Raw genomic sequence first — 12,308 nt, 5'->3', positions numbered from 1 at the left:
AACAATATAGTTTAATGTTTTTAGAAGTTATATTTTAATTTTTATTTAAAAATATTAAATTACCAAAAAAAAAGTAGAAAGTGAAGAAACTGTAAAAGAAAGAGAAAGAGATTGGTTGGTATGAAATGTAAATAGGGAGAAATCTATGGGCGCTGTATTAGGGAAAATTGGCAGCTTTCCGACCCAGGTATTGTGGTATTGGCTGTTAAAGTGAGGCCCCACGTACTGTGTCTCGCTATATATACCGAAGATTCTCACTCACAATTTTTTTCATCATTCAACGTCCTCACCTTTTACTTGTTTCTGAAAATTCCGCCATTTTCAGCAAATCAAAAGAGCATAGCAAAAGCAAATCCATTCACATTCTTCTCATCAGGTAAGCATCAAATCCCTTTTTAATCTTTCCTGCATGTACATATATAGATGTATGAATTATGATCACTTGTTTCTCAGGTGAACAATTTTAGATATTCTGGCTTGGGATTTCCGTTGACTGTTGTTTTGTTGATCCACAAAAGATCAAAATAGCTGCTACTCTTTCATCGTTTTTGCTGACTGTTGATTTTGATCTTCTCTTGATCAGATCACCGATTCCATCTCTCTTGACACCGTTTTGTTTGTTTCAGTTTAATTAATTAATCAAAAAGAATTTATCTGCAGATCAATTATATGTAAAATTATACACTGTTTATAACTTTTTGTTTTCTTCTTTTCGCTCAGTGCTTCCTGTTAGGTAGAGTGTTTTAGATCTCAAAGGAATCTATAACGTCTAGAACTCCTTTTAGTTGGCCAAAAAAAAAGACTTTTTAATAATAAAAATTAATAAAATTTTGTAAAGATATATATATATATATAATTAAGTTGGCATTAGACAGTTAAAAATTTAAACTTGATTCATTAATGTAATAGTATTAATTCTGAATTGTGAACTCCTATGATCACAGGTGAACATGGAAGGAGACAACACAGCGAGTATTGAAATTCCAGTGAAGGAAGCTGTCGAGGGCACTGGAATTGTTGCCGGTCCTATTAAGGTATATGCATATCTAAAATTCTCATCAGTTTTCTCTTTCAAAACTTCAAATTTAGTTGTTATAATAAACTGTATGTTTGAGGTTCACAATTCGTTTCTAATGGTGGTGATAAATTACAGGCCACTAATGGAGACTTAACGGAAGTCAAAAAAGAAGGAAAGAAAGAAGGGGAAGAAACCATCCTAGATGGAGAGTTCATTAAAGTAGAGAAGGAAGCACTAGAGCTGAAAGATGGTTCTAATTTGGCTAATCCTGCATCTGGACAGGATAATGAATCGGCCATCGAAAGAAGTTCAAGCGGATCAAGTAGAGAATTACTTGAAGCCCAAGAAAAGACGAAAGAACTCGAGCTTGAATTGGAAAGAGTGATTGGAGCATTAAAGCATTCTGAATCAGAAAACAGCAGATTGAAGGATGAAGTTCTGCTTGAGAAGGAGAAGTTGGATGAGGCGGGGAAAAAGTATGAAGAACTTGATCTTGATCATAAGAAATTGCAAGAACAGATGGTTGAAGCTGAGCAGAGAAATAGTTTACAGCTAACCAGTTTGCAAGAGGCTTTGCAAGCTCAAGAGACAAAACAGAAAGAACTCACCGAAGTAAAGGAAGCATATGATGGTCTCAACATTGAGATCGAAAACTCAAGAAAGAAGATGCAAGAGTTGGAGCAGGATCTGCAGAGTTCTGTGGAAGAGGCACGCAAGTTTGCAGAACTTCAAAACAAAGTGGCTCACATGCTGAGTCTGAGACACAGAGAGCTTTGGAGTTTGAGAGATTGCTTGAAACTTCAAACTTAGTGCAAAAGAATTGGAAGATCAGATGACCGCCCTGAGAGAAGAAGTCAAGGGCTTGTATGAGAAGGTTGCTGAAAGCCAGAAGGTTGAAGCAGCGCTCCAAAGTACAACAGCTGAACTTTCTGCAGCGACGGAGGAGTTGGCGCTTTCTAAATCACTAGTGTTGGGCTTGGAGGAAAAACTTGGTTCAAAGGAAGCTCTTATAAATGAGCTGACTGAGGAGTTGGACCTGAAAAAGGCTTCAGAATCCAAGGTGAAGGAAGATATCTCCACCCTTGAGAATAGTTTTGCTGCAAATAAAGAAGATCTTCAAGCAAAGGTTTCTGAGCTTGAAGATATCAAGTTGAAACTGGAGGAGGAAGTCAAATCAAGGGAACTGGTTGAAGCTAGGCTGAAGGAACAGAACCTCAACATTTCAACTGTACAAGAAGAATTAAGTAAAGTGCTTAAAGAAAAAGAAGCTCTAGAAACAACCATTGCAGATCTTAACAGTAATGCAGCATTGTCGAAGGAGTTGTGCAGCGAACTTGAAGAAAAATTGAAGCTTTCAAATGAGAATTTCAGTAAAACTGATTCTCTTTTGTCTCAGGCTCTGTCTAATAATGAGGAGCTTGAACAGAAATTGAGATCTCTTGAAGATCTCCATAGTGAATCTGGAGCTGCTGCAGCAACTGCTACTCAAAAGAATCTTGAGCTGGAGGATATACTTCGGGCTTCAAATGAGGCAGCAGAAGATGCAAAATCGAAACTGAGGGAAGTTGAGGCAGGTCTTATAGCAACCGAGCAGAGGAATGTGGAGCTTGAACAACAGCTAAACTTGGTAGAGCTGAAAGGCTTTGAAACTGAGAAAGAACTGAAGGAATCTTCAGGGAAAATATCTGAAGTTGAGACAAAGTTGGGAGAGGTCGAGGAAGAAAAGAAGAAGCTGAACAATCGAATGCAAGAATATCAGGAGAAGATAAATCAGCTAGAATCAGCTCTAAACCAGTCGGCAGAGAAGAATTCAGAGCTTGCAGAGGAGTTGAAGGTTGCTTTAGAGAGAAGTGCTCACCATGAGGACAGAGCTAATATGAGTCATCAGCGCAGCCTTGAGCTAGAGGATCTGTTCCAGACCTCTCATTCCAAATTAGAGGGTGCCGAAAAGAAGGTTAGTGAGTTGGAGTTGTTACTTGAAGCGGAGAAGTACAGGATCCAGGAACTCGAGGAACAAATAAGCAAATCAGAAAAGAGATGTGGAGATGCAGAAGGCGAGTCCACTAGATACTCTGATAAGGTTTCTGAACTTTCATCTGAACTCGAGGCATTCCAAGCTAGAACATCGAGCCTTGAAATTGCACTGCAGATGGCCAATGAGAAGGAAAAGGAATTGACAGAGTGCTTAAATTTGGCAACAGATGAGAAGAAAAAGTTAGAAGAGACATCGCAAAACTCCAGTGAAAAGCTTGTAGAAGCAGAAAATCTGGTGGAAATCTTGCGGAGTGATTTAAATCTGACACAACAGAAGTTGGAAAGCATTGAGAATGATCTCAAGGCTATTGGTTTGAGAGAAAGTGATGTTATGGAAAAGCTCAAGTCTGCTGAAGAGCAACTAGAGCAACAAGTAAGAGTATCAGAGCAAGCTAAGGCAAGAAACTCAGAGCTTGAGTCGTTACATGATCTCTAACAAGGAATTCAGAGCTTAAGCTCCAAGAAGTGATGGAAAACTTCATCGAAAAGGATTCAGAAGCGAAATCTCTGTTTGAGAAACTCAAATCGCTTGAAGATCAGATAAAGGTGTACGAAGAACAGGTTGCTCAATCAGCTGCACAGTCCGCATCTCTAAAAGAAGAATTGGACCAGAGCTTAGTGAAACTGGCTTCGTTGGAAGGAACAAATGAACAACTCAGAAAAGATATATTGAAGGTAGAAAATGAAGCCCTTCAGTCTTCCTCAGAGAATGAGCTTTTAGTCCAGACAAACATTCAGCTCAAGAGCAGAGTTGATGAGCTTCAAGAACTGCTTAACTCAGCTGTTTCAGAGAAGGAAGTGGTTGCTCAAGAGATTTCTTCCCACATGTCCACAATTAGAGAATTATCAGATCAGCATACAAAAGCCTCAGAACTCCGAGCTGAAGCTGAATCACGAATTGTAGAAGCAGAGGCACAGTTACATGAGGCTATTGAAAAATACTCTATGAAAGAATTGGAAGCCAATGATCTGATTGAAAAGTTGAACGTGCTTGAAGGCCAAATTAGAACATATGAAGAACAAGCTCATGAGGCATCCACAATTGCTGTATCTCGACAAGTTGAGGTGGAAGAGACTCTTGTAAAATTAAAGCAGCTGGAAAGCTTTGTTGAGGAACTACAAACCAAGTCAGCTCACTTTGAAAAGGAGTGTGGAGGACTAGCGGAGGCAAATTTGAAGCTTACTCAGGAACTTGCCGAATATGAGGCAAAGCTCGGTGATTTGGAAGGCAAACTGGCAGCAGCCTTGAAAGAGAAAGACGAAATAGCTGAACAGCTTCATGTTTCAAAGAAAGCTACAGAAGATTTAACACAGAAGATTACCTCCGAAGGGCAAAGTTTACAGTCTCAGGTTTGTTGAAAATTTTATTAGCATCTTAATAACTACAATATGAAGATTTTCCATTTTTATAAGATAGTTCCTTTGTTCTTAATTTTGCTTTGTGTTACAGATTTCTTCACTAATGGAGGAGAATAACCTGCTCAATGAAACACATCTGAATGCAAAGAAGGAGCTTCAATCTGTAATATTACAGCTTGACGAGCAATTGAAAGATCAAAAGAAAATGAAGAATCTCTAAAATCGGACATTGGAAATCTCCAGGCTGAGATTGCGGAGCATTCCTTACTGAAAACTCGTGTCAAAGAACTCGAAGAACAGTTGGTGACCGTTGAAACTCAATTGAAAGAAGAGGTACTATACTCTGTTAATAAAGGACTCTGACAGTTTACATTTTCCAAATCAAATGCCAATGATCAGTTCTAAGTATTTGGTCTTTTGCTTGTAGGTTGAAAGTGTTAAGACAACTGCCTCTGTAAGAGAGGCCGAGTTAACTTCAAAATTGGAGGATCAAGCACAAAAAATCAGTGATAGAGATGTTATCAATGAACAAGTGCTTCAACTTCAAAAAGATTTACAACTCGCTCAGACAACCATTGCTCAACAGGTTAGACAATAAATTTATTAAATATTAGGCATCTTTGTGATCCTTTTGCTGTATGTTGAATTGAAGAACGACACAAGTTCTGACACCTTTAAAGTTAACCAAAAAATTATTCAAAATTGATTATGAAATCTAAATCTTGATTTCTTACCATTTTCATGATGGAAATGATCAATTCTGAAGGATTGGGATTGACCGTTTCTTATTCTTTGTCAATATGTCGAACAAACAGAAAGAAGTTGATTCCCAGAAAGAGTTGGAACAGGAAGCGGCTTTAAAGCGTTCGATTGAAGAGATTGAAGCCAAAAAGAAAGAAGCATTACTTCTGGAGAAGCAGGTCAAAGAGTTGGAAGATAAATTGCAAGTAGCTGAAGCTAAACTGAAGGTCAGTTCAAATCTGCTCTCCAGCTTTACGATGTTTATTTTGTTTACATCTTGTGGTATTAATAGATTTTCTTAGTGAAACAAATCAACAAATATAGAGTGCTGACCTGACTGTTTTTCAACTCAATACACTATTCAAGATAATTTTTGCTACATTTTCTGAAAACTTTGAGATTTGCTTACCATAAATCGTGTATTGCAGGATGCAAGCAATGCAGCCGAATCAAAAGATGGCTTAGAGACGAAATCCCGAGACTTTGATGGATTAACATTTTCAACACCATCAAAACGTAAGGGTAAGAAAAAGTTGGAAGCGGCTTCTGTGCAAGTTGCCTCTTCTTCTTCAACTACCCACGCCAAGACTTCTCCTTTGACAACCTTAAAGTTTGTTTTAGGAGTAGCCTTTGTGTCGGTGATTGTCGGCATTATTCTGGGAAAGAGTTATTAGTTTAAGGGTTTTTTGTGTTTCTTGATTTTGGTTTTTCTCCTTTGTTGATTTTCCCCTCTGCATTTTCGTTTTCATTATGCAAAGCAGAGTAGAAAGCTTTATAGCTCAGGTTTTGAGGTTGGTCGGGGAACTTGTTTTGATTCTTGGACCCTTGCCTGTTTGCGAAAAACAGTTGGTTAATGCCTATTAAAATCTAAGTTTGTATTCAGAAATTTGATTGGATGGAAAATGTTTCCGGTTCATATCTCCTATCAATTCTATAAACTAGAACGTTGCTCCATCTATTTATTTCCCCTAAAGCATCTAGGTTTGAAACCTATATCCGGCACATACTCAGACATGAGTTTGTGGGGCTCCAAATCGAACATAACTGTATCAAACACTCGTCTGAGTAACATAGAACTATAAGTAAAGCCTTTCCGATGTCAGCAGAGGTGATACAAGTTTTTTTATTTAGTCCAGACCAGATCCCTGGCTTTCATACCGAGGAAAAAGGCTACCATGAGACTTACCAACTCTAGCCTGTAAGCCTTTTAAACCTCAACAAAACCTATCATTTTCTCAGGGAAGAAACTTACGAGGCATTCTCAGAGAAACTGCGTGTAACTGATAAAAATTGGTAAATGCAAATTACAAGCTGTGATTGCAGCAAGGATCAAGAAATTCTAACCCGGGCTTAGTCCGTATTCCAATCATTGTACTCATGACTAACTCAGACTAAACAAATTGCACAAAATGGCTCTCATGAGACCAGCAACCTTAAATTACAACCGCATTCTTTGATAAAGAATTATTTCCATCATTCTACAGCTTTGGTCATGTGCGGAAAACTAGACTTTAAAGTAGTTTTCTCAACCTTACAGGGAGAAAATTTCCTAAACTCGTTGCTAGTTATTCCGAGAACTGTAGCAACTTTCTTTCTACATATTTCTTAGGTGAGAGTTTTAACTGTTTTGGTGCACCATAGCATCATCTTCATATCTCCTCTTTGACCCCCTTCAATCCATTGAAAATGTCTAAATCTGTAAGCCCTGCACATAGGCCACAATTATGAGTTTATCATCTTCACCAATGAGTAAAAAAATACATCCAACTGTATGTACCTGTGCCCAAGATGTCTTCGGTTTCTTCACCTGGGGGTGCTAAAGGTGTTCTGTTATCAACTGGGGGATCAAGTGACATCCAATCTGAATTCTCATAATCTTCAGGGTATACCTCCGTATCGGCAATCCAATCTTCAAGAATATCTTTGTTGTTTAATGAGAGAGGATTCACAGCATGCTTTTCTTGGTTTCTAAGAACCCAGCAAAAGAAACTAGTTGAAACTCAACATTTCTTTATCATCCAGTTACTGTAAACTTCCAAATTATTGTAGTGTTGGTGTTTTAGACTTACATTTGTCTCAGATACCAATTGTATTGAACAAAGACAAGATCACTAAGTCTTTGACGCTCGAGAATATTTCTTTTGTCATGTATTTCTTTTATGGAAATCTTATTTGGCTTACACCCAATTAAACTGCAAGTTTGACTGAGAATGCGGATGGCCAACTGTTGCAAATTTGGGCAGCCTCCACCGTATATAGACCACCATTCACCTAATAATATGGATGAATATGAAGAAAATGAGATTAGATCACTATCCCAATTTGTAACTTAGATACATAATGGTCTGCATTAAGAAAAAGACAGATAAGCTCTTATAAAGCATGTCATAGACCTATAAAAATCATACCATAACTGAACAGATTTGAGAAAAATGATTCTGATATTTCTCTAACAGCAGATTACATCATTTAAAGTAAGAATTAGTGCAAAAAATAGGAAAGAATCCCTAAAAATTAGGAACTACAATTAGAGACATATTTACACTAAGTTAACTCCTAAAAATAAGGAAGAAGATTCAGTCTCTTAATTCTAGGATTTCCAACACTCCCCCTCAAGCTGGTGTGTAGATATTTATCAATCCCAGCTTGCCAATAAAATCTTCAAACACATTCTTACTCAGACTTTTAGTTAGCAAGTCTGCAACTTGTCGCTTAGTAGGAAGATAGGTGATACAAACTTCTCCTGAATTTACCTTCTCTCTGATGAAATGACGATCTATCTCCACATGTATAGTACGATCGTGATGAACTGAGTTATGTGCTATACTGAAAGAAGCTTGATTATCACAATATACCTTCATAGGTTTAACATAGGATACTTTAAGTTCCTTCATTAATCTTTGTAACCAAATTCCTTCACTTCTGCCTCTACACTGCTACGAGCCACAACGGACTGTTTTTTACTTCTCCATGTCACAAGATTGCCCCACACATAGCTACAATAACCACTTGTAGATCGTCTGTCACTCACTGATCCTGCCCAATCAGCATCAATGTAAAGTTCTATGTCACGGCTGGTGTTTTTCTTGAAATGAAGACCTTTACCCGGTGTTCCTCTCAAATACCTTAGCATCCTGTAAACTGCCTCCAAATGTTTTTCCTTTGGAGCATGCATATACTGACTGATGACACTCACACCGAATGCAATATCAGGTCGGGTGTGAGATAGATAAATTAGTTTTCCCACGAGTCGCTGGTATCTCCCTCTGTCTACTTCTTCCCCATCATCATCATTGCCTAGCTTAGAATTGAACTCCATTGGGGTCTCGACAGGTTTACAACCTAGCATGCCAATTTCAGCCAATAAATCAAGAACATACTTTCGTTGGGAAATAGAAATGCTTGTCCGAGTCCGTGCTACTTCCATGCCAAGGAAGTATTTGAGATTCCCCAAATCTTTAAGCTCAAATTCTGTGCTGAGGAAGTCTTTGAGATTCCCCAAATTTTTAAGCTCAAATTCTGTGTTGAGGAAGTCTTTTAGTTTCAACAACTCACTCGAATCATCCCCTGTTAGAATAATATCATCAACATAGACGATAAGAATAGAGTATTTCCCACCTCCCGAGTGTTTGTAAAATTGTGTATGATCTGTTTGCCCTTGGGTGTAATTCCTGCTGGTCATAGCCTTGGCAAACCGGCTGAGCCAAGCTCTTGGGGATTGTTTTAGTCCGTATAGTGACTTCTTTAATCTGCATACTCGCTCTTTTTCTTCTTCAAAGCCCGGTGGAAAGTCCATGTATACTTCCTCGCTCAAGTCTCCATTGAGGAATGCATTTTTTTACATCAAGTTGTGTTAAGGGCCAATCAAGGTTGACAACTAAGGAAAGTAACACTCGAACAATATTCAGCTTTGTAACGGGGGCAAACGTCTCATCATAGTCGAGACCATAGGTTTGAGTAAAGCCTCTTGCCACAAGCCAGGCTTTGTACCGATCAATACTCCCACCAGGCTTGATTTTTGTGGTGAAAATCCATTTACAACCCACGGTTTTCTTCCCTTCTGGCAGATCTGTAACTTCCCATGTCCCATTATTTTTTAGAGCATTCATTTCTTCAAAAACAACATTTCTCCATTCGGTTGATTCCAAAGCCTCTTTCACATTTCTTGGAGTCTTTACACTGTCAATATTAATTACAAAAGTTTTGTAAGCCTTAGATAAATTTCCATAGGATACAAACCGAGAGATTGGATGCTGAGTACAAGCTCTTGTGCCTTTACGAGCAGCGATAGGAAGATCCATATTCGACGAACTAGGAGACTGATCTGAAACAGGACAGTCCTCGGAGTTGGATGAATTTGGCACTGTTGCTGTGTCGTTTTTAGGAGGAAAATGTTTCCGAGAATAAACAATGATTTCTGGAGGCCGTAGCTGGGGCTGTGTTTTAAAAAGCGCGCCTGAGGCGCTTTGAGGCGCTAGGCGAGGCGAGGCGTTTAGAAGAAAGCCTCCGACCACCAAGGCGGCGGCGAGTACATGAGGCGGTGATTCAGTTGTCAGAGGCGGCGAGAGGCGACGAGGCGATGCTTTTGGCGATTCACGTACAATGACCCATTTCTTTCCTTCTTTCATTTTAGCAGCGCTTTGCTGTTGTTGTTCTTTCTCGTCCTTTGGCTTGGGTTTTCGACCTCTCTTCTTTGGTTGTTGCTGTTGTTGAGATTGGGGAGACTCCATTTTTTAGATTCGTAGTGTTGCTGATACTTTAAAAGCAAAGAAGGGGAACCCACGCACAAGGAACTGTTGGTTTCACTTTCAAGAGACCAGAAGCCGAACCCCTAGTGCCTCCTACCGGGATTGTGATGGAAGAGAGCGAGAATACTAAAAGCAAAAATAAAAAAAAAGTGGTAATGATTTATCTGGGTAACTCTGTTTCAAAGATGGTGATTCACACCAAATCTGTTCGTATATTTTATTCGAGTCTATTTAATTAATTTTTTAATGTTTTTCTTATATAATCTGTGTGATGTTAAGGGTTAATAATTATAAAAAAATATTAATTGTCATGTGTTTTAATTTGCGATTGTAATTATAATTTTTTTATATTTTAAACGGCTGTGATTAAAAATTTTATTATAATTTAATTTTTTTATTTTTAATAAATTAACAGTTTTTATCTTGTTAAAAAAATTAAATGATGGCTTACGAGGTTATTTTTTATAGTATAAAAACTATATAATATAATTTACACTAAAATAATATTCATGAGTCTTATTTTTATTTTGGAAATTAAGATTAATTTATTTATATTACGGATTAAACAATCATTGATGTTGTGTAAAATTAAATCTTGCTTTATTTTACACAACAGTATATTATATATATATATTATATATATATCATACCTCACAAAATTAAATCTTGATTTATTTTATATGTTAATAGCGGATTGGTGGTTTGTATATGGAGCCTCAGCACCGGAGTTACAGAAATTTGCAATCCGAGTTCTTAGCCTAACTTGTAGTGCTACGGGTTGCGAGAGGAACTGGAGCGTTTTTCAACAACTTCATTCAAAAAGAAGAAATAGATTGGCACAAAGTCGTTTAAATGGCATGGTGTATGCCAAGTTTAATTGTGCTTTGCGACGGAGATATCAAAGAAAGGACACCACAGATCCTATTCTTTTGAAGGAAATAGATGAAAGCAACGAGTGGTTGATGGGCCATATGGACGATGAAGATGGTGAGGAGGACGACTTTGTCTTTGATGGAGATGATTTAACATGGTATGCTGTTGCTAAAGCTTCCGGGGCATCTCAAGCTACTTATTCCACTAGAAGAACATCTACATCAAGTCATCAAGAGATAGAGGAAAGGGTGTTGCCCAAACCTCCACTCGTAGAAGGTCCTACTGGACTAAATTTGATTGATGAAGACGATGAAGAGATAGAACAAGATATTGGACTTTCCGAAGATGATGGGGAGGAGGAGCTGCTTGGGATTGATGTTGATGACGATGATGATGAAGATGAGTTTTAGACATTTTGATTATTGATGATGTTTTTTATTTGTCTTTTTGAGATACAATATGACATATGCTTCTTGGTGTTTTTGCTTATTAAGTTAATTATTAAGTTGTTTTGTGTTTGAGATATGGTTATAAAATATTTACAAATGTTTTGTAAAATTAAGCGCCTCGCGTACGTGAATCCCTCGCCTCAAAGCGCCTCAAAAATTGAGGCTTTCGGGTAGCTAATCGCCTTGGAGCGCCTCGCGCCTTTTAAAACACAGAGCTGGGGTTTCTCAGAAGGATTAGGTTGTTTAAGCTTACTTCCAATGGGGATTTCATCGCTGGAAAATTCATTTCTCTCTCCAGAGGAACACTCAAATCTGGTGTTATGAGGACAGAGTCACCCTTAGAATTTTGTGTGACAATGGTGCTAAGGATAGGCTCAGGGGGTATAATAAGAAGAGTATGAAGAGTCTCATCTTCACTAAGAGTCTCCCCTTGAAGATGAGTGACAAAAAAATAAGGGTCGGTTTCAAAAAATGTGACATCACGAGATACAAATATGCGACGCAAGGTGGGTGAGTAACATTTGTATCCTTTTTGTGTGGATGAGTAGCCAACAAAGACGCATAGGTGTGCTCGGGGATCAAGTTTTGATTAATTAGGTTGGTGATTATGTACAAAGGCTTTACAACCAAATATCTTGGCTGGTAGGATAGGAACACGAAATAGGAGAAAGTTTTTTTGTAGGACATGTAAAGGAGTTTGGAGATTAAGAACTCTAGAGGGCATACGGTTTATTAAATAACATGCAGTAAGGACAGCCTCCCCCCACAGGTATTTTGGAACTTTCATGGTAAACATTAAGGCTCGAGCAATAGCTAGTCTATGTCTATTTTTTCTTTCTGAGATCCCGTTTTGTTGAGGTGTGTCTGGACAAGAGCTTTGATGAATAATGTCTTGTTCAGAGAGATAGGGACTTAAAACAAAATTGAAATACTCCCTTCCATTATCAGTGCGGAGCGTGTGTATGTTTGAGTCAAATTGGGTTCGGATCATGGAGTGAAAATTCTGGAATACCTTTGGTGTTTCTGTTTTTTCTTTTAGAAGGTAAACCCAACATACTCTAGTATGGTCATTAATAAATGTTATGA

At 38.1% G+C, this 12,308-nt stretch overlaps 1 protein-coding gene and 1 pseudogene across 1 annotated transcript; one reads left to right on the top strand and one right to left on the bottom strand.

Annotated features, from left to right (window-relative positions):
• The first annotated feature begins 259 nt into the window (after positions 1-259).
• LOC120183131 (interaptin-like) lies at positions 260-6,081 on the top strand. The gene is given in 11 exon segments (XM_039187893.1): positions 260-376; positions 945-1,034; positions 1,154-1,745; positions 1,748-1,816; positions 1,819-3,477; positions 3,480-4,402; positions 4,503-4,602; positions 4,605-4,744; positions 4,839-4,997; positions 5,227-5,379; positions 5,581-6,081. Coding segments are annotated over 10 exon segments (4,125 nt in total). The 5' UTR covers positions 260-376; positions 945-950; the 3' UTR covers positions 5,827-6,081.
• A 1,136-nt stretch (positions 6,082-7,217) lies between these two features.
• Positions 7,218-12,308, bottom strand: part of LOC120183132 — a 32,334-nt pseudogene continuing 27,243 nt past the window's right edge.

The sequence above is a fragment of the Hibiscus syriacus genome, unplaced genomic scaffold, assembly GCF_006381635.1.
Source record: "Hibiscus syriacus cultivar Baekdansim isolate YM2019G1 unplaced genomic scaffold, ASM638163v2 tig00112738_pilon, whole genome shotgun sequence".
Classification (NCBI taxonomy): Eukaryota; Viridiplantae; Streptophyta; class Magnoliopsida; order Malvales; family Malvaceae; genus Hibiscus; species Hibiscus syriacus.
The sequence above is the reverse complement of the archived record's forward strand: the minus strand, read 5'-3'. Positions and strand labels throughout refer to the sequence as shown.